Consider the following 22,127-nt stretch of genomic DNA (forward strand, 5'->3'; position numbering starts at 1 on the left):
TGATAAGGCTTATGACAGAATAACATGGACATATATAGAAGCCGTCATGGAAGCTCTAGGCTTTGGGCCTCGCCTTTGTCATGTTGTACGTGCACTAGGGGCTGGTAGCCAGTCAGAGTTCCAATTTAACGATACAATAGTGGGCTCTTTTGAGGTCAAAAGTTCTATTAAGTAGGCATGCCCTCTGCCCCCCCCGGCTTTTTGCCATATGATCACATCCTTTAATCACAACACTCGAAGCTAGTGCGGAACGAGTTGAGTTGCAAGGCCCAACTTTACCATGAAATAGCCAACTACTAGCAAAACTATTTGTAGACAATTCTCTCAAGGCGTGCCCCCAGGTCGTCAGGAAATCTATGGAGATTGTACAAATATTCTCAGTAGCTTCGGGGTCCCAGTGTAATACAGAGAAGTCAAGGCTGATCTCCTTGTCGAAAAATGACTCATTTGACCCCTCTGATTGGTCAGGGGAGATTGTCACAAAAGGGTATATATTCAAACATCTGGGAGCCCCCTTGGGGGTGGACGTAACTCACAAGCAAATATTTCAATGGGTGCTTGAAAAAATCAAAACAAAAATGAGTAGGTGGGAGTATGCTCTTCTCCCATTCCCAAGTCGGGTAAAAGTGATTAATGCCTTTATGCTCCCTTGTATTTCCTTCACTAACCTGCTTCTCAAAATGGCTAAGTGACACTAGAAAGAGTTCTTAAAACCATTAAAAAGGGTTTTATGGAAAAACAACACGAAATCCTCTAGGCCATGGCAATGGGCATGCTGGGAATCAGTCGCTCGATCGATGAATCAAGGAGACCTCGAAAATCTCAACCCTGTGGCCCATGTAGAAGCTTGTTGCACAAAATTTGTTGTCTCCTTGGATAAACAAGATCAAGCCTCGGCTATCATGATCAGAGTTATGATAGAAGCAGCTAAATGTGGCTCGAAAGGTGGAAAGTGGAGAGGGGTAGAGGTTCATGAACAAACTATTAGCCCCGACGTGGTCTACTATAAGACTAAGGGGCGGCTCAGGGGAATTGGTAAGAAAATGCAACACAGCAGCAGGAGTCTTAAAGTGGGGGAAAGAAACCAGATACTTCAAGAAATCCATTTTACATTGGTCCCCCTGGCTTTCCAAATTTGTAGATCCGCCACAAAATGCCTATTGGATAGAAACAGCCAAGAAACTGCATAATAAGGTTCTGAATCGACTTGGGAACTTTTGGGATAGTGAGAGCAAGAGCTGGAAAAACATTGACCTTATGGTTACCCAGTACCAACTTAATAGCTTGGAGGTCTTGCTAGTCAACAAAGCGGTGAAAGAGCTTGACAATGTAGTGATGCCAATTTGTGATTCGGAGTTTGACTGGAATGCCTGGAAATGGCACGGGAGCAGTCTCTTATGGAAACCCCATCCTAAAGGCATTTATCATACAATGATGCAAGAGAAGAATTGATGTAGTCCCCTTAACAAGATATGGAGAAAACAATGGTTGGAGCAAGTAATGGAGAACATCTAGAAGCCAAAGGTTCCGCAACACATGAAGGTATTTTTATGGAAGGTAATTTGAGGTTCTCTACCGACGGGGGTGAAGATTTGGAGAGAGGGATTGGGACAGATCGAAGCTTGGGGTGCAGGTTGGCTAGTGAAGATCTGGCCCACCTATCAAAGCCCTCGCAGGGAAAATATGCAAGTGGGTCCCAAGAACATGGAAAATTGGTTTTTTCAAGATTGATTTATTCCTTGGAGGTAAGATTTCAGGTTTAGCCCTTCTCATTAGCACTCAAATTGTCAGGTACTTCTTCTTACATAATGTATGGCAGACAAGGAACTGCCGTGTGTTTGAAGGAGGTTCTGAGGTGGCAAGCTTCACAAAAATTATACAAGAAAGAAAAGTGCTAATATGGACGCTCCGGCGCAAACAAAACTCGGAGGATTGGTTTAGGACTACTTGTGCCTTGTTGTCAGCAGATGGAATGCTTAGAAAGGGGGGAAATCTTGTCCATTAGAAAAGAGAATATCTCTGAACAACATGATAATTGACCTTGTGTTTCAAGGATAAGAGGGCGGGTTGTTAGGGGTGGCTCCCTAGATAGACGATGTAATTATGGTCTCTTGACTACTCCATGGCCTCCATGTGTGAACTTAATGAAGAGGATCGTTCCAAATTTGATGAGGAAATTTTTGACTGGTCAAGTTTCCTTATGCATCTATTATTCGTACTCCATGAGTAGTACTTGTGTAGATATTGCATTTTTTCGTGGGATTTGTTAGCAACATTATGAGAAATCTAGGCAACAAGCATTGGGAGCTAGTGTAAGGTGTGATGAGATATTTGAATGGTACGAAAGAGGTGTACATTTTCTTTGGGAATCACACGGATGCAGATTATGCAAATGTGCATGAAGAAGGTCTGCATGAGGCTATGCTTCTACATTCATTTTGTTGTGGAAATCTCGTGTGCAAGATTGTATATGTAAGTCTACCAAAGAGGTAAAGTATGTTGCTACCTCGGTGCCTCAAAGGTCAACAAGGAATCTATATGGTATATTCCTCTAATGGAAAATTTGGGCATTGCTAAAAAGATTCATCATTCTAGTTTTGTGAGAGTCACAATACTGTCTAGTCTTTCAAGGAAAGCATATTCATGTAAAATATCACTTTGTTTGTGAGGTTCTTGAGAACAAGCACATTGAGCTTGTCAAGATTCACAATTATGACAACCTTGCATATCTTTTTACGAATTGTCTATTGTTTTGAGAACCATTTGGTAAAGATTCAAAATCACACATCTTGTATGTAAGCTTACTTAAACCCCATAGTAGAACTAGATTGTGAATTCTTGTGCAAAATGCTTGTGAGAATGCAAGGTAAAGAAATTTTTGATCCTGCTCTGCAAGCTTGAGTAGGTCAAAGTAGCATAAGGCAATCTACCATCATCATACTAATAAGACATCTACTTGAAGCTACGAGTGAAGCTCATGGGTAATGCAATTCTTTGTTGAGTTGAGTATAAATTCTAGAAAAAGGTTGATCTTGAATTGGTTCAATATCACTCCTTTGTGTCCTTTGTGACTCGCTCTGTGTAAGTCAAGAACATTGCCCAAAGGCACAATCACCATCTTTTTTGGAAGAAGATTAAGACGATATAGTAGACAAGATTGTGTGGACATATCTTTTACAAAAAGTCCATACTCACAATTAGAAGTGGAGATGTTATATCAACTTAGCAAAATGTACAATGAGCCTTGCACTTCAATGCTTTCACGAATGATATCAATGAACTGAGCTACCACAAGCTTCTCCCAAGACCCAAAGGTTACATGCTTTCTGAATCTGCTTCAGATAGCACTATCCGGTTATTTGTGTGCACATCAAAATTGCTTGGTTTTGAATTTTTCTCCCTCCCAGAACCAAGTCATTCCTAAAGAAGAGTACCTTCCAAATCCTCTTCACCCATTTGTAGATTTTTGGGGTAAGACCCCATGAGGAAGGGCATCCCTTGAGTAGATGCACAAAGCTGCTTTGCAACTAGATCAAATATTTGTGTCAAGTCCTTTATCAAGAATCTTATTCCCAATGGGGATAGCCCCCATAACACCTTCCAAATGAATATCTTCATTGCTCTGGCCATTTTACTTCACAAATATTGTTTATACTTTTTGGTCACTTTTCTTATGACCAATTCACACCACAATTTGATGAGTGGGAGCAAACCAATCTGCTTTGTAAATTAGCTAGCTAGTTATATATTACGAGCATTTTGGAAAGTGCAAAAATTCTTTCTTTGAGCCAATTCCAAGCTTTGAAATCGAGCTTTGTCCCCGCGGTAAGCATTGGATAATTGCACAAAACTTTTAAGACTCTATTGATCAATAGACTTTCATTTAGATTCAAACTATGTTGCACCACCAATTGGTCCACATCGATCCGTCTAGCAAAAGTTGGCGTTGTCCCAAAAATGTACCAACTTGCAGATCTCTTTCTTATTCACCTTTTAAGAAACTTCGCTTCAAAAGGTATTCAACAAATCTCCTCCTAGCTTGGAGAGCCAAGGGGACCAATGTAAGATGGAGCACCTGAAGTATCTAAAGGTCTCCCCCCATTCTACTGACGAAGCCACTTTGTTGCACTTTCTTCGTATCTCCCCTGTGCAGCCGCCTAGCTTTAGAAAACTCCAACTTCGAGCTAGAGTTCTTTTCGGTTAGCCGTGGGAAAGCCTCTTATAGGCATGCAGGCTAGCTTCACTTAGAACTCAAGTTTTGCATGGCAGTTTTTGCATGATTGGCTTAAGTTCTCTATATATGCACAAGGACTATTGAATAAAAAAGTACAAGCGTTATTTTTACTGGTATCGAGATCTCTCTCTCGCCTTCTGCTGTGCTCCCTCTAAGCCATGGATTGCCTCCGACATCACCTGCCCTAGCTCAGGTTCCAACAACTGGTATCAGAGCCTCTTGGTGTCCAATTGCCATAGCCTCGACTTAAGCATCAGCTCACGGGTACCATCTCCTGTGAAGAGGAGTAGAGGAAAGTCGACCTGCATCAAAACGAGCACGCTCTACATCAGCATGAACGCCCTGGCTTGAGAATCATTTGTCGACACTGTAGCACCTGCAAATTGGGCCTCTTGAGCATGTTATGAAGCAAACAAGAATCGGCGCTGTCGCCTGCAAAGAGTTCGCCATTTCTGTTTTTTTTTTTTAATTTCCTGTTTATTAAACTGTGCCCTTATTTGCAAGTCTTTGCATTTAAGTGAGAGCCCATTCACACCTCACAAGAGAATCCACATCCTTTGGTGCTCAGTCATAGCAGATAGACAGGTAGTTTTGAAGGCTTACATAACACTAAACATTTCCAAATTGACAGCATATTGGAAAGTTTTTATTCAGAGCTTATAAACCCCAATTTGAACGGCAACAAACACAAAGTGGTTTTCATACACAACATATGCATATCAAGGGCTACTTGATACATAGAAATTTATGGAGTACGCTCAAATTCTTCTCAAAGAAGGTATTCGAATCTTCCATTTACAAGAAGATGGTCCATCCACATATGCAGATCAAATCAAGTCAGGTTCTTGGGACTATGATCGATGAAGATTTATTTGGTATTGAAGATCAAGAAGGTGATAGCTTGTAGTTGCAATACATGCGGTGCATAGGCATATTCCAAGTGCCAAGCAAGCTTTACGACATGTTCGAACACATCGACAATTGCCAGAACAAAGGAGAATCTCCTTCGAGACTACAGTACAAGTTTTCAAAACTATTTTTTGTCACTTTTGGTGTCATAGAGCTGTCCTCTTTTGTCTATTATCAAAACCATCATAAACTTTCCAATCAAATCCTCTTTTTACTTCATCATATGTCAGTCATGCCATGATAACAAAACTTTGTACGGGATATAGACACTGCCATCTATAAATGGTAAGACCTCCCAATTTTTGTCAATTCTCAGCCTGTTTTTATCGCTTCTCATGAGATTACTGGGTACACCATAAACCCAAGGTTTGGCAGTGAACCAAAAACTCCATTTTTGGTAGCTAATTTGACCTACACCCTATCTGTTCAAGGGGGGGTTACTGACCTAGCACCAGGTTATGGATAAACCAAAAATCCTTGGTTGTGAGAAAACCTAAAACTCACGGTTGACGAGTATACCAAAAACTCGAGGTATCATGAGTTGCTTATCCAGTTCGGGCTTGAGGGGGGGATTGTTGGGTCCAAGCCCTTTTCGGTTAGCCGTGGGAAAGCCTCTTATAGGCATGCAGGCTAGCTTCACTTAGAACTCAAGTTTTGCATGGCAGTTTTTGCATGATTGGCTTAAGTTCTCTATATATGCACAAGGACTATTGAATAAAAAAGTAAAAGCGTTATTTTTACTGGTGTCGAGATCTCTCTCTCGCCTTCTACTGTGCTCCCTCCAAGCCATGGATTGCCTCCGGCATCACCCGCCCTAGCTCAGGTTCCAACAGAGTTTTGTCATGCACATTCGCCTCCTTCCATGGGTCTCCTTGTGAGGATAGCTCTAATTTCATATCCCAAGCCATGACTACCCAATCCTGCCTTTGGTTTGTTAGGGATACTACTAACTTTCCACACATGGCTTCTGCATGCATTGTTAGGTCTAGGATCCCACTACCACCTTGGTCCCCCACTTCCATGGACTTGTGTCTTTCATGTTATTTTTCCATAAGAACCTTTTGATGGGTTTCAAAAAATATTTCTAGTTGCATTTGGCGATTTTTAAAATACGAGAGACACATGATATGTATGGAATCATGAAGGAGTTAATCACAGTCACTCTACTGTGGAAGGAGTGGAGTGCCTTCTCATCTTATTGATGATCTATCCTTTCAAAATTAAAAAGGAGGATCAACCCTATGATTTGCGAGCTTTTGCAAATATCAGGTGCAATATGAGGGCAATGAACTAGGGACACCTTTTCTACTCCCTCGGAGAATTGGACGGTCTAGATCACCTAGTGATCTTGGGCGGTTGCTACTTTTGAGGGACCTCGTTTGAGATTGTGGCCCCATTTGAGATCGTGACTTGAGAAGTAGAGGGCCATCCTAGTTACTGGTTGACACTGCATTTTGATGGGGTATATGATTGAAAATTGATGTCGCATGTCGATGAAGATCACAATCGTTGATCCCAAATGTAAAATGTGTAAACTTGGCCAAATGTGAACTCGTTGTGAACTTGCGTGTGACTTAATTATGAACTGCATGTGAACTCCACAACATTTTGGTGGTATAAACTAGATTTGAACTTGGTGTAAACGAGTTAGTGGATTACAATTGTGGGCACAACAAAACTACTCAATACAATGCTACCATTACCCTTGCACAACAAATCGCGTGCACAAGCATAGCAGTAAGACATTCGCTTTGTGATGGGAAGGTCATGAGATCGAACCTCACCCAACCCAAAAAAAATTCCCCAAATGGATTAGACGATTGATAAGATCTTGGACCGTAGATCCCCGCCAAAAAGGAGGTGTCAAATAGTGCTATGGGAGGCCTATATAACAATTGCCTGACATGAAAATTTGTGTGTGCAAGTTGGAGGGTCCTATACATAAGGCCCCTATCAGGGCACTCAAGTGGTGTCACATCGGGACACGAAGAAATTTGTGGACGTTTGTTCCAAGGAAGTGTTGCTAGCCAAGTGGTAAGCTGCTCGGCTTTCACGTCGACCTACAAGGTTTTGAGGCCACCCCTTTGACTTTCACGCAAGGCCATCTTTCTCTTTATGCAGAGCAAATGGTTTCTCGCCACCTAGGCATGGCTAGCCTTTGTCCACCGTAGTGTGATAGAGACCTAAGAGTACATGCTTCACATCCTTGAGTAGTGGATGCAGGGCCATAGTCCATAGGTGTGTAAGAGATCAAGAGAAGTAATCCCTTCTTATTGTAAACACGTTCTCAAATTCTCATGTTTGTCTAACCTAGCCACCCACAACACTATATCGCACGAGGTCTTAAATGCTCCAAGAGGCGGTGGGATCGACGGTGGCGAAGCAGATGGACAGGCGAAAAAAAGACAGGGTGAACTCCCTCCAGGTGACTTGAACCCTCATTTGTCCACCGGCACGTAGTTGCCCTAATCACGTGGGCTCATACCTTTTGATGCCATTTGTAGAAAAACCATCATATAATAAACACCCACGGGCAAAAGCAAACTCGAACAACAGAAAGTAAAACTTGGACACCATCTGACGAACGCACTAATTTTGAATTGCGTGCCCTAGTTGCCCATCGTCAATTGCACCCTCCCACTTCCATTAATACTCCGTGTGATATAGTCCTCAGTGGCCTTGCCTCTTGATCCCAGCGCTCCCACTTCCATTCATAGTTTGTGTGATATAGTCCTGAGCGGCCTGCCCTTCTTCAAAGGTTCAAAGCCTAAAGGCGCTCTGCTTCGTTCACACCGCTTATATACGTGGGCTGTTTCGATGGTGGGCAATATTGCGTGCGCGCACACACACACACACTCTTTATGCCCAGCACAAGCACTTGCACAGAGACATGACATGCTCGCAAGCACAGAGACAGCGAGCGAGAGAGAGATGTACATATAAATTGAGGTTTGTATGTAGAGACATAGCGCTCTGATTGTACATCCGCGCACACAAACAGAGAGTCAAGGAGGGCGTGCCGAAATTACAATTGCAATCACCTTCTCACATGGATGACAAGGTGCCTGTGGTTGGCACAAGCATACTTGCTTCATACTTGCTTGCTCTCTAATTCTAAAGCTGCATTCTGGGGACGGCGGTTCATGAATCTGTATTCAACCAGCATAATCTCTTTCTCCAATCCATTTTCTTGCGTCTGACAGCCACGGAAGCAATGGAAAGATTGGCGTTTTACTTGATGACGGCAAACTTGGTCACATACTTGCTGAATGAGATGCCCGAGCCATTCCCAAAAGCCGTCAAAATGGTCACCAACTAGATAGGAGCTGCATACGTGCTGGGCGATGCATATCTAGGACGCTTTTCCACCATTGCCATTTACTCTGTCTGTTACATTTTGGTAAGCTATCCTTTGAAGCAGGACCAAGTGTTTTTCTCGTGTCAAGATACTTGTGAGCTATGAAGACCACTGGGCCACCAACTTCATCGCTTGTGAGTGAGCGCATGCGCGCACACACACACTCACTGAGTAAAGGTTAGCTACCTACAGCACTTTCACTTGTCTTTGCAACTGCACAGGATGCTGGCCATGGAGTTTTTCACATACAGGTTCTTGATGCTCATCAACTGCACAGAAGGCTAAGAATGAAGCTTTGCTGCAGATTTAATGGCATGAACTTATAATCATGATGCTAATGTTTCGTTGAACCGATTTACACTCGCAATTCTCTCGGCGACAGTGAGATCGCTGAGGCCCTCATGTGCGAAGGGGGCCATTGAATGTGGGGGCCCGTCAAGTTCACACGAAGGCGTTCTACTCGCAGGCATGTACATGATAGCAGTGGGGACACGGGGGATCAAGCCATGCGTATCAACATTCGGGGCGGATCATTTTGAAGACAAGCGGTCGAGTGTGGCAAAGACGATGATGGTATTCTTCTTCAACTGGTTCTTTTTCACGGTGAACACAGGGGCGCTCTTTGCATTTACGGTGGTGGTGTATGTGCAGCACAACGTGGGGTGGGGGCCAGGGCTTGCCATTCCACTGGCCGGGATGGTGGCATCGCTGTTGCTGCTTCTGTGTGGGTTGCCCTTGTACCACCACAGGCCGGCCCAAGGTAGCCCTCTCACACGCATCTTACAAGTCATGGTTGCGGCTGTTCGCCACTCGCGCCTCCCGCTGCCCGCTTCCGACACCTACCTCTTTCAAGGTTCTCCCCTGGATGCTCCTGCGCTTCCCAAACTTCCGCACACCGATGATTTCAGGTTCTCTCTCTCTCTCTCTCTCACTCACTCTCTCACACACGGCTCAGGTCATCAGCGCTGAGCGTTGAACTCGGGACAGCATGTGTGTGTGTGTGTGTGTGTGTGTGTGTGTGTGTGTGATACACCCGATATGTTTTAATGAGTCAGGTGGTTGGGTATCCGCTTTCTGCACTGACTGCCAGAGGTCGAGTCCTGTAGTCTTGCTTCTCGCCTCGCCTTTTTGCAGATGGACACCCATACAAAAAAGTTGGCCGAGGGGTGTTGCTCGCCCCTCTGACACGAGGTTCTGGCCCTCTTTCACTTTTGCTTAGGCAAATGGTTGCGCGCCACCTCAGATTGGCCAACAATTGCCCGCCCCAGTGTGACAGGGGCCTTAGAGGCTTTTGTGTGGCACACTCCATGCAAAGCGGGCCTGATATGAGAGTGCCCTAGTCACACATAGGAGCGGGCGATGATAAATTTTGAGCGCTTCTGCCTATGTGGTAGCTTCTGCCTATGTGGTAGAAGCACTCGCCATTAAAATTTCAAGATCAACCAAATCAACCCTATTACATGGCACTAGCACTCGAAATTTAACCTCGTTGCATGTTTGCTACTTTAGTAGTCCCCGAATGATTGGTGTTGGTTGTACATAGGGCCCAATGCAAGCGGCAACAACGAACGTGAAACTGGCTATTGTCGATGAAGGAGGCGCATCATAGCTTTGGACGGTGGTTCATCCGCCTTCTAAACAAGAAGTGATTTGAAGATGCGGCAACCTACCAACCCAGCCATATCTGGTGTATGAGAAGGTAGCTGCCCCCTTCTTTCACCCCCTAGAGGTGGTACTATCAGGCATTTGTGAAGGCTGTGCCCTCTAAAAGAGAGAATGGAATAAGCACATTGATAGATAGATAGAGAGAGATGAAATGAAAATCCATTTATACTTAATGGAGTTGTTGAATAGATTTTGAGTAAATAGGTAAAGGTAAGTGTCCCAAGGTTATGGACACAGAAAGGGAAATCAAAATACATTTATACTTAATGGAGTTCTTGAATAGATTTCGAGTAAGTAGGTAAAGGTAAGTGTCCCAAGGTGTTTGCGGGTGCACTCGAGATAGCTAAGGCCATGCAATCTTTGGCGATGTAGGTCTTTTTGCATTCAATGTAGTAGTACAAACGCAATGCGACAACTCGTTTCATTATCCCGTGTTAAAAAATGATGCCATGAAAGGCAGGCATACCCCATAAGGGAAAAGAGTGCACCCTTTTGTGGTCTTGCAAGACATTTGCTATGATGAGGAATAACTTCGGCTATTTATTTATGATCACCTTAAAAAACCGCTATTTATTTTTTATTACCTTAAAAAGAACCAAGTTGGATCTTCTAACTCTTCTGAATGATTGCCATGTATTTTTTTTCCTTTGATACACATGGGCACGTAATCTTGGATCATGCATGTTGTTTTTGTGAAGAGTTGTTCTATGGATCTTTAATCTAAATGGGATGAGATATGGAGAGTTTCCTTTTGTAATTTTTCTTGCGTAGAGTTAGTAGCAGTCTTGAAATAATTAGGCTATGGTAGCTATAGAATGGGTTGTTGTCTCATAATCTAAGTGTGACCCTCCCCAAAGCTCAAGAGCAAACCCTCACCATGTGAACACATGTAGTGAAGATGCCTCTTTGAACTTGATCCACAACCAAGTGGCTAGGTTGACTTTTCATCCATTCAAGGAGTGGAGATCTCTTTTCCATGTTTATGAGGCATATGGTAGCTTGCTTAGTTTGGTTTTTGGACTACTTAAGTAGCCCTTGGGAAATGGTTGGATTTTGGGTACATTTCTGGACCATTGGATAAAGCTTGCAGATTAGTGCCATGTGGTAATCTAATGATAATAAGCTTTTTTTAATTATTTATTTTAGACCCTTGTGAGAGAGTGTTGACATTTGTGTACCTCTCTTTCTTTAAAGAGAAGCATGGAGTGTTGTACCAAACATTATTTTTTATGATTTTGAAATATATTGTAATCTAAATTGTTCGTTGTTACTCTTTTTTTTTTCAAAAAACATAATATTTAATTATGATAACACATATTTAAAATACTAATATCACTTTCTATTTCTCTCTCACAAAGATGCCTCTTATTGACCCGTAGAAGGGCATAGAAAAAGGTTGAGAAAATGTGCATCTTTTGAGTCGTTGATACAGAGATTGTCGATAGTGGACAAGTGTTCTTTTGATTGAAAAGAAGGGTTTTATAAAAATTATGTCTTTTTTTTAATAATATAAATGGGTCTTTCCATCGTCGTAACTTGGTCCTTTCATTTAATGCTCACTTGATTATTTGGGTCTTTGTTTACTTTGTAAATGGATCCTTTCATTAAAGGACCTAATAACTTTCTTTTCAATTTTTGGACTACATAAGTAGTCCTTAGTAAATGGTTGAATTTTGGGTGCAAATTTGGACCATTGAAAAAAGCTTGTCGATTAACGCTACATGGCAAATTAATGATAATAAAACTTATTTTAAATTATTTTTTTAAGCACTTCTGAGAGGGTGTTGGCATTTTTGTACCTCTCTTTAAAGAAGGGCATTAAATATTGTGTCAAATATTATTTTTTATGCGATTGTAATATATTGTAAACTAATTAGTTGATTGTTGTCACACTTTTTTCTTTATATGTAATCTTTTATTGCGATAGCACATGTTTTCAAATATTAATGTCACTTTCTATTCTTTCCTCTCACAACGAAGCCTTTATTGTGAAACTCTTCTCAATAGCTTTATGTAGGCCATTGTGAATTTTCACATTGTTTTATTTAAAACATACTTATTTAGTTGTAATTTTTTCTTTCATTTGAAGATAATTTTCAATTAAAAAATCATAAATTGTTCTTAAATGAAAGAATTCCTTTACAACTAAGAATGGAAGAATTGTAAATTGCAAAAAAGTTATAATTTTTTCATAAATTGTCCTTATATAAAAGAATTTTTGTACAATCAAGATTTTTATTTTCAACTTTAGGTTTTAATACGCAAATGTCACTCTAATACTTTAGTATAACATGTATTATTATTAAGGATTAGGTTTAGACATTCCAATATTGATAAAATACGTTTTAAAAGAAAAAGTCATATATACATATCATATGTAACACTTCATCGAAAGAATGTTGTAAGAAAAAAAATGTCATTAATTAGTGTCATATTATTATTAATAATTTAAATTTTATTACAATTTTACTTAGGTCCATCATTCTTTTAGAAATGTTTCTATAGTCCAATGGTCAATTCTGATTGATCATACTTCAATGGCATCTGAAATAATTGTATATATATATATACACACACACACTCTCTAAAATCCACACCTACATTGAAATAATCACATTGGTCTCTTTACATAGTTCAATACAACATTTATCTCAAAAAGCAACAAACTAAACTTTCAAGTTCAACCAAATTTGATCAACAAGTAACTTCTCCATGTTTATCACTAAAACAACTTGACGTATTAGTCACTTTTTTTAATATATCTATTCCTTTCTTTATAATACACCCTCTTTACAATTTTTCAAAATATTTGTTGTGAAAAAATAAATTCTACAAAATACAACCCTCATCTATTTTTGCATTACATTTTCTTAGCAAGCCACCGTGATTCTTTACCTTGTTATGAAATTCTTCTTAATATCATTATATAGGCCATAGTGGATTTTCACCTTGTTGATGTTATTTTTAACCTATTTTGAAATTGGATGATTGGATTAATTGTTGCATATGATAATCCTCATAATAAGTGTGATGTGTCGGTTTGTGTGTTATAGTTATGCCAAATCATTACTAATTTTTTAAAGGAGAGTCAAAGTCATGGAGATCTTTGAACAAAGGGGATCAATTATTCTTTTGGTTGATTCCTACGGGTGGTTGTTTGTGCTTTTTATACATAGTTCAATAGGAATGTGTTTTTGGACTACATAAGGAATCCTTAGGAATGCATTGGATTCTTGGTGCAATTGTGGACCATTGGATAAAACCTACAAATTAGTGTCACATGGCAAAAGGCTTTCTTTTTTAATAGTTTTTATAGGTGTTTGTGAGAGGTGTTGACATTTGTATACCTCTCTCTTTAAAAATGTGTATTGAATATTGGTTCACACACAATCTTTCTTGTCCTCTTTCATCAAATTTTTTCTTAATTTGCTAAAATGCTTCCAAGTGGTTTTTCAAACATTACTTTTATATGTTTTCGGAATATATTGTAGTTTAAATAGTCTATTGTTATATTTTTTTTCAAGAAACATAATATATAATTGTGATAACAAATGTTTTAAAAAATTAGTGTCAGTTTATTGTTTTCTCTTAAAAAAAACCTTTTACTATTAAATTTTTATCATGGCCTTATGGGGGCCATAGTGAACTTTCACCTTGTTTATATATGCATTAGAGATCAAGTGAGAAAGGCGTACAAATTTTTGAGTAAAATATTTTAGTTTGTTAATGGGTTTCTTCATTTAAGGGTTTCTTTTTTCAACTTTTTGTCTTAAAAACCCGTTTTCAAACTACATAAATAATCTTTAGTAAAGGGTTGGATTTTGGGTGAATCTTTGGACCATTGGATAAAGCTTGCAGATTAGTGCCACATGGCAAGTTAATGATAATAATTTTACTTCTCTTAGACATTTGTGTACCTCTCTCTTTAAAAAGAGCATCCAATATTATGTCATATTATTTTTTAATGCTTTTGGAATATATTGTCATCTAGATAGTTCATTGTTACACTTTTTTTTATTGTGATACCATATGTTTTAAAATACAAGTGTCATTGTCTATTTTTCTCTCTCATAAAGAAGCCTCTTTTTATGAATTTCTTCTCAATAGCCTTATATAGGCCACAGTGAAGTTTCACCTTGTTTTCTTTTGTTTGTGAATGGTTTTCTTTATTTCTCTGTCTCATGGCAATTTTTTCCACTTTAGTCATGGGTCTCATGTCATTTTTTCAACTTCTTTGTTTTATAATGCCAAAGTGAGCCTTCACCCGATTGCTTTAGTTGTTCTTACTGCACTAGTAAATATTTTACTATTGTTAAAACATGCCATAAAGGAGAAAAGAGAAAACTATACAAATGAGTTCAACTGCTCTTTTTTATGATTACCCCCCTATGTGTGGGGGATACCTGACATTGAAGAAACTTAAGATGCCTCCCCTGCATGGGAGGGGATAAGAGGTAAGATAGGATTTACAAGACCTTTGATGATACTTTCATATAGGCACATGTGGAGCAAGAGGGGGGGGGGGGGGTGTTTGGGGGGGAACTAACCACAAAGAGGTGCAACAATTAGTTAGTGGAGGGTAATTTGAAAACAGTTACTCTCCTTGTGTGGGTGCCACCTTAAGTTATCGGCTCACTAGTCATGCAAGTTGGAATTGGCCAAAAGCGTCTCTTTCATGATTGCCCTCCAAAAGGAAAAGGGGTCTCGCCAAAAAGGTACTCTCGCATAAACATCCATTATTTCGTCTCTTTTTGGCAAAAGCTTTATTATGTGATCTTTTGAAAAGAGGTATAATGATTGAATTAACTATGTTCTTTGAATCTTCTCATGAGAAGAGAACCTTTTGCATATGTGCTTGAGCTCTAGCAAATGAAAACCATATGTACTTGAGCTATAGCGTTACATGCAACTTGCACCCTTGGGTGGAATCTTTATTTTGTTTTACCTTTAGGATTTCATTGAGTCCATGAGCAAGAACGTATCATCATTGATGAAAGGCTTATGACTATTTTCTAACAACGAAAATGTGTGTAGAAATTGATAAAATTGCTATGATGTATCATAATCTCTATGGGAACAAACATGTGATAATCATTTGACAACAATTTGATTCAACTTTTCTCTCCATTGTAGGAGGGGGTAATTTGTTAGATCAAGGATTCCAACCACACCATGTGGTGGTCACACGTGAAGAGGGAGGTAATTGTTATTTTGGAAGGGGGGGTAGAGCAATTGCACCTTAAAGAGGTGTAGTTGGTTCATCCCACTTTTGTAAGAATTTATGAATTTTTTTGGGAGTCTCTAAAAGTGCATAGTAAAATGTGAGCTTCTTCTAGTTTTTCCAACTCCATGTCGTGGACTCTCTTCCCTATGTGTAGCTTTCATTTCTCTCAAACCCAAAGAAAACGAATAAATTAATTTTTTATTCTTCAACTTTAAAGTCTTGTCTTTTCTTTCCAATTTGAAATCTTTACAAGAAGATTTGGCTTGCAGCTTTTGAACGTCCTTGTCTTTCCTTTTTTTTGTTTGAGTGAAAAACTCTACAGACACAATTTCTCCCTCTCAAAATTTTTGATTGTGAAAACAATCCAACGTGTGGTTGTGTCCACTTTTTAGAGAGAGGGGTAAGTCAAGTACTTTGGTGACTACAAGAGGTAATTGAGGTTTTCTCTATTACAACTGACCCCCTCTCGTGTGGGGCCCTCTTAGTGGGGTCGAGGTGACGTGTGTTGGTTTCTATAAAAGAGAAAATGGTTATCAAAACGCCATAAAGTGCATAGTTACCATAGAGGGCATTGATTTGTTGCCATTGTAGATTTTATTTTTTCTATACTATTATAAAAGGGAGAGGGATTTCGGTCCCCCCCCTTGCCACATGGCAAGATTTCCTTTATCCGGTGGGTGTGGTCTGCAGCTAGACAGTCACGTAGAGAGAGAGAGAGAGAGAGAGAGAGAGAGAGAGAGAGAGAGAGAGAGAGAGAGGCGGCCTTCGCTGCCGGCCAGTGTTCGAGAAAAATGTGTCTTAGTTCACATTTGTGCCGTTTGGCAAAGTGATTTTTCCCTTTGGAGTGGTCTCCGAAAGGAAGATGGTAGAGGTGAATATTTGGTCAAAAAGGAGATATGTCTTAATGCCTAGCAAGAAATAGGAAAATCCCCTTATTAAATCTCTACAAAAAAGAGATTTTCCTTTTTGTATATAAGTGAAGAGTAAGTGTGATTATATATATATATATATATATATATATATGTTAAATATGGAGCTTGATTTACCCTTGTAATTTTCTGTGGTAAAAGCGCACATTTGTAAGGCCCCCATTATGAGGAGAAGCCATTGTGCGTGAAGGAAAATCACTCACCGGAAACCAAAATTTTCACGGACAAGAATCAGGGGCAACTTTAAAGGCCTCGGGGGCGAAGGCCCCGAGACTTTTTTTTCGCCGGAATATTATGACCGGACGGCGGCCGGAAAGTGGTCGGAAAACAACCGGTCGGTTGATCGGTGGCCGATGGCCGATGGCCGGTGGTCGGAAGTCAATGGCCGGTGGCCGGTGGCCGAATTCAAAAGCGGACTTGTCTTCTCAAGGGCGGACACACATGGACGGATTGGAGGGTCCGATTTGGACTTATTCGCACAAGGGCGGCTACACATGGCTGTCTCTCATAAGAGAGGGCAACCCTTTTGGCCTATAAAAGGAGGCCATTTCTACACACATTTGATAGTGTGTGAAGTTGATGCAACAAGGTAAGTGTGAGGTGGTGAGAGTGAAGCAAGGCGGGAGCTCCATTAAGGGTATAATCCCTTTGTAAACTACTTCTTGTTTTGAAGTACTAAAGCCATTGAGTGGCTGCTTTCCCGTGGACGAAGCCCACATTGGGTGAACCACGTATATCGTGTGTACTCTCTCTCTCTCTCTCTCTACTCTATAATCTCGTGTATATAAATCTGTTTCTCTCCATTAAGTAATCTACTCAATTATCTATTTAGCTACGTCTTATTTCCTAACAATATATATATATATATATATATATATATATATATATATATATATATATATATATATATATGAGTGTGTGTGCCATGTATAATGTCACATGTGAGAAAGACAAAGGTCTCTAGAGAATTGAGATTGAAGGGTCAAGACCAGTGTTCGGGAAAAATGTGTCTTAGTTCACATTCGTGCCGTTTGGCAAAGTGATTTTTCCCTTTGGAGTGGTCTCCGAAAGGAAGATGGTAGAGGTGAATATTTGGTCAAAAAGGAGATATGCCTTAATGCCTAGCAAGAAATAGGAAAATCCCCTTATTAAATCTCTATAAAAAAGAGATTTCCCTTTTTGTATATAAGAGAAGAGGAAGTGTGATTATATATATATATATACATATATGAGTGTGTGTGCCATGTATAATGTCACATGTGAGAAAGACAAAGGCCTCTAGAGAATTGAGATTGAAGGGTCGGGACTCGCCGCTCAGATTCAAATTTCAGAGATAAACAAAATTTTATCAAATTCAAATATGTATTGTCAATTTGTCCACAGTGCACATGGACTGAAAATTACAACTCACATCTGGTGAGTGTTAATACGTTACGACGCTACCTTACAACCCAAATTTCAAAATGAAAATAACTTTTAACTTTTTCATTAATTCGCACCATCGCCAAAGCCTGCAGCCCAGCTTCCCATCGCCCAGCTCCTCCTCCTCATCACAATCAGCCTCTCTGTGCAGGCGTTTAGCTTTCACAGTTCACTCATCTCCGAAGCTCTCTCTCTTACACACACACACACACACACATGAGTCCATAGGTGACAGGACAATCATCCACGTAGCGGCAGCGCTAAGCAAACGATGGACAGTGGACACTGGACAGTGGAGCGAAACCTGAGTTAGCTCAATCTAGAGTCTAACTGTCTAGGAGTCAACTCGAGCCTGTTGCAGCCTGCCTCGCATACATACACACACACACACACACACACACAGAGAGAGAGAGAGAGAGAGAGAGAGAGAGAGAGTGCTAATAGCTAGTTGTATCTTGCAGCCTGCTATCATCACGATTCACGAGCAGTGGAGCACCGTCCACAGATTACTGCTCGCAGCTCACTGGCTCAGTGCTTAACCGTAACACTATGACAGCCCTGAGCCAACTACAGCCCATCGTGAGTATTAAGTAATAAGTATTGACTCTCATTGCTCAGTCGCCAGCGTTTTGCTCAGCGCAAGCGGAGGCGGAGGAGCAACTGCGTACAACGGTTGGGCCTTGAGGGCAGCAGGCGGAGGCGGAGGACTCAGGAGGCAAGTCAGGACTCAGGCGAGCTGCTCCAGTGCTCCAGCGCTCCAGCTCCTGTAAAACAGATTCGGTAGAATCCAGAAGGTGCAATTTTGTAAATTTTAAACAATGAAATTTTATATTTTCTTGAATTTGCCGAGAGAAAATTTTAGAAAATTAAATTTATGTTTTGGATTTTTGCGCTATTCTACATAATTTCTTTTCTTGAATTTGTAGAGAGGCATTTTGGGATGGCTTTTCTCTATTTTGGGATGGCATTTCTCTTTTTTCCCTTGCCTTCAATCGGCATTTTCAAAATTGAAAACCGCACGTCGCACGATATTAAACTAAGACACATTTTTCCGAACATTGTAGGTATCCCATGTGGCTACCCTCTTCTCCTTAGTGAACTTTAGCATTTTGTCAAGCTTGACAACACCACAATTTACAAAGGAAAAAATCTAAGTGTCTATTTTTGTCAAGCTTGACAACACCTTTAAAAAAAAAGCATGCCCTCTTTTGCTAAAACTATCAAAATGCTAAATAATATTATAGATTTGCATACATATTACGTAAATTTTAGTCTATATTAAGTATTCATTTTTAGAATGTTTATTAGTTTTGATTTTATTCAAAATTTAATCTCTTCAAATGTGAAATTTTAATTGCTTTACAAGTGGAGCAAGATGTTTATAAACTAAATGATTTGTTGTGGTGCTTTTGTATAGTTGCCATGGACCGAAAGAGTAATCAACGTTCTTTGGTGCAATATGGAACCTTGACAAAGATAGCTTAAAAAAAGGCAAGAATTGATGAGAAAGCCGATAAGAAATCTTCCACCATTGTTATTGATGTTGATAAGGAGTCGGATAAGAAAAAGGTTCGTAGAAAGCTATGGCAAGATGAATGGTTGGACCGATTTAAACCTTGGCTTGTGTATGATGATAAAAAGGTAAGGCTTTTTTGCACGTATTGCTCGGAGTATCCACATGCTCGATGTAGTTATTCTAAGAAAGGATCTAAAAATTTCAAAACAAGTAACCTTCTTAGCCATGCACGTACACAATGCCATAGGGATGCACGAACTGCATTAGTGTTTGGAAAACCGGCTATGCAAAAGGGTTTGAAGACGATGCATGCAACTCAAGAAGACTCCTTGCTTAACTTGTTCAAAGCGGCTTACTTTATTGGGAGAAACAATTTGTCAATTTTATTATATCCTTCTTTGCTTGCTTTAATAAAGGATTTGGATGTGAAATCGATGACAAGCCTCTATAATGATGATAAAGCTTGCTCTGAAATGTTGCAATGTATTGCAAATTCCATAATGCATGAATCATTAGAAAAGGTACGGGAGAGTCCATGGTTTGGAGTGGTGGTGGATGAGTCCACGGATATTTCTATTCATCACCATTTGGTTATGTACCTTTCTTATTTAGAGGATGGATCTATGCCTTGCAATGCATTTTATGGCATTATTCACACCAATGATAGCACCGCAAAGGGGATTTTTGATACCATCATGCTTGAATTAGAGAAGTCTAATTTGGACCTCTCAAAATTAATTGCATTTGGATCCGATGGTTGCAACACAATGGTGGGTAGAAAAAAAGGAGTGGCTACACTCCTTAAAAAGGTGAGTCCAATGTTAACGTCTATACATTGCGTTGCACACCGCACAAATCTAGCCACATCCGACACAAGTAAGAAAATTGCTTTTGCAAAAAGAATTGATGTTCTTGTGAATGGCATAGCTAACTATTTTACAAGTAGTTCTAATCGAATGGATGCCTTGAAATGTTTACAAGAGGAATTTGATTGTGAGGTAATTAAAATGCAACGTATTTTTGAGATACGCTGGCTTAGTCGTCATGCTTGCATTACAAAAATTTGTAAGTCAATGGATGCATTGCTTGTCGCTTTGGAGAAGGAACGCAAATATTTGTATGATTTTTTGAGCACTTTTGAATGCTTGTATGCTATGCATTTTCTTGCCGATATCTTGCAAAAGGTAACGGATTTGAGCTTGAGATTTCAAAAGGACTATGTAGATGTGACCACCATTCATGGAATAGTCATAAGCACAATCCTATGTATTAAGGATGAGTACTTGGATGAGCGTGTCATAGACTTGAATACGGCTCAAAGAGGTATTGGTGGATACCCTATCATGCCCGATTATGGTGCAAGCAATGGTTATATGCATGCTTTGAGGACCTCCTTGAAGGAAGACATGTTCTTTGGTCAAAAAATCACAAGGGATGTTGAAGGTGTGGATTTGCATAAAGCTTTAGATTTTCAATTCAAGTATGCAAAGAAACTTTGTGAATGCCTTGAAAAGCGCTTTGTTGATAATTCCATTTTGAATGCAATCAAAATATTGGTTCCATCTCAACATCCTATGCATGAGAGATTGCTCAAGGATCACGGGAATGATGAATGTGATAAGATTTCTTTATTCTATGGTTTTGCCAAAAGGGTTGGAAGTGTGTCATTTGCTCCTATTATTGATGGGGAGGCCTTCAAGGTTGAGTTTAGGAAATTCAAACGCCAAGCCAGCATTGATTTTTCCAAAATGAGCCTTGTTGAAATGGCTTCTTTGCTTGCAAATAATGCCACTTGGAAAGATGTTTTCCCTAATACATTGAAGCTTTCTCAAATTGCTCTTGTACAATATTGTAGTAGTGCAATTTGTGAGAGGGGATTTAGTGCCCGCACTAAAATCAAAACCAAATGGAGGAATCGACTAGAGATAGAGAGCTTGAATGCATTGATGACAATTGCCATTGAAGGTAGAGATGATTTGGATCTTTCAAATGCAATGGAGCTTTGGAAAAGTGATACAAATAGACATCTCTTCACTCAAGGAGGGATGTCAACCATTGATGTATGACTTGATGTGGATGCAAGACTCCTTTTTGTGCAAGCACATGTATGGGCATGGTTATGTCTTTTTGGCCAACGAACACCTTGAAATTTTGTGGATGGTAGTATTTTTGATGTGGATGCTTTGAGACTCCTTTTTGTGGAAGCACATGTATGAGCTTGGTTATGTTGTTTTGTCGACCAAATGATGTTCAAGCACCCTTTTGTGGAAGGTAGTATTGTTTCGAAGAGAACCTTTTGGAGGTATTGGTATTTTGAGCCTCTTTCATGACTAGAAGGCTTGGAACATTTTGAACCTCTCTTGGAATACCCTCCATCTTTTCAAGAGTTTTTTCTACTTCTCAAGCCCACCCTTGATAATGTTATCTTTCTTTTATAAAGTTGATTTTGGTTGTGCTAACACTTTTTGTGATTGTCATGTTTCATCTTTATGAGTTTTTGTTGAAAGTAGTTTTGAAAGTCATTACAGGGATGAAAATAAGGTAGCTCTTTGCGACAAGGGAAAAAGCTTGGAAACAAGGTGTACTACTTATTTTATATCGAATGGATTTTCAAAGGACTTCAAAACTCAAGTAATCTTTTGAAAATGTTATGTTACTAAAGTCAGTTCTTAAACTTTCTTCAGAGAACTTTTTGATTAGTATCTTTGAGTACTATTGTCTTGTCTTGTCACTTCCTTTCCTTGTTTAAGTATTTAACTCAAAATTAGAGAATGAAACATAAACTTTTTGTCACTTACTTTTTAGGTTACATTTTCCTTTCCTTGTTTAAGTATTTAACTCAAAATTAGAGAATGAAACATAAACTTTTT

General features: G+C 39.6%; 2 protein-coding genes across 6 annotated transcripts; both read left to right on the forward strand.

Moving 5' to 3' along the window:
• Positions 1 to 7,753: 7,753 nt before the first annotated feature.
• Positions 7,754 to 19,295, forward strand: LOC147451033 (protein NRT1/ PTR FAMILY 8.2-like). Of its 5 annotated transcripts, XR_015189182.1 has the most exons (4): positions 7,763 to 9,074; positions 9,153 to 9,409; positions 18,203 to 18,535; positions 19,159 to 19,295. XR_015189182.1 is itself a non-coding variant. In XM_086519985.1 (3 exons), the coding sequence occupies exons 1-3, from the start codon at positions 8,970 to 8,972 to the stop codon at positions 19,178 to 19,180; spliced, it is 384 nt and encodes a 127-aa protein (XP_086376111.1). In that variant the 5' UTR covers positions 7,779 to 8,969; the 3' UTR covers positions 19,181 to 19,295. The 5 variants fall into 5 exon arrangements, 3 of the variants coding, with proteins under 3 accessions (XP_086376109.1, XP_086376110.1, XP_086376111.1); XR_015189181.1 differs by having other exon boundaries at positions 7,754 to 9,409; XM_086519985.1 differs by lacking the exon at positions 18,203 to 18,535 and having other exon boundaries at positions 7,779 to 9,074.
• A 246-nt stretch (positions 19,296 to 19,541) lies between these two features.
• On the forward strand, positions 19,542 to 21,323 carry LOC147451034 (uncharacterized). The gene has a single exon (XM_086519982.1). The coding sequence runs from the start codon at positions 19,542 to 19,544 to the stop codon at positions 21,321 to 21,323; it is 1,782 nt and encodes a 593-aa protein (XP_086376108.1).
• The last annotated feature ends 804 nt before the right edge of the window (positions 21,324 to 22,127 follow it).

Source organism: Adiantum capillus-veneris, chromosome 9 (assembly GCF_014529385.1).
Source record: "Adiantum capillus-veneris isolate H3 chromosome 9, ASM1452938v2, whole genome shotgun sequence".
Classification (NCBI taxonomy): domain Eukaryota; kingdom Viridiplantae; phylum Streptophyta; class Polypodiopsida; order Polypodiales; family Pteridaceae; genus Adiantum; species Adiantum capillus-veneris.

Coding starts and splice junctions, on each gene's coding strand:
- LOC147451033 (XM_086519983.1), top strand. CDS start 8,970: ATGTACATGATAGCAGTGGGGACACGGGGGATCAAGCCATGCGTATCA. Junction 9,410..10,044: donor CCGCACACCGATGATTTCAG/GTTCTCTCTCTC, acceptor GGTTGTACATAG/GGCCCAATGCAAGCGGCAAC.
- LOC147451034 (XM_086519982.1), top strand. CDS start 19,542: ATGCAAAAGGGTTTGAAGACGATGCATGCAACTCAAGAAGACTCCTTG.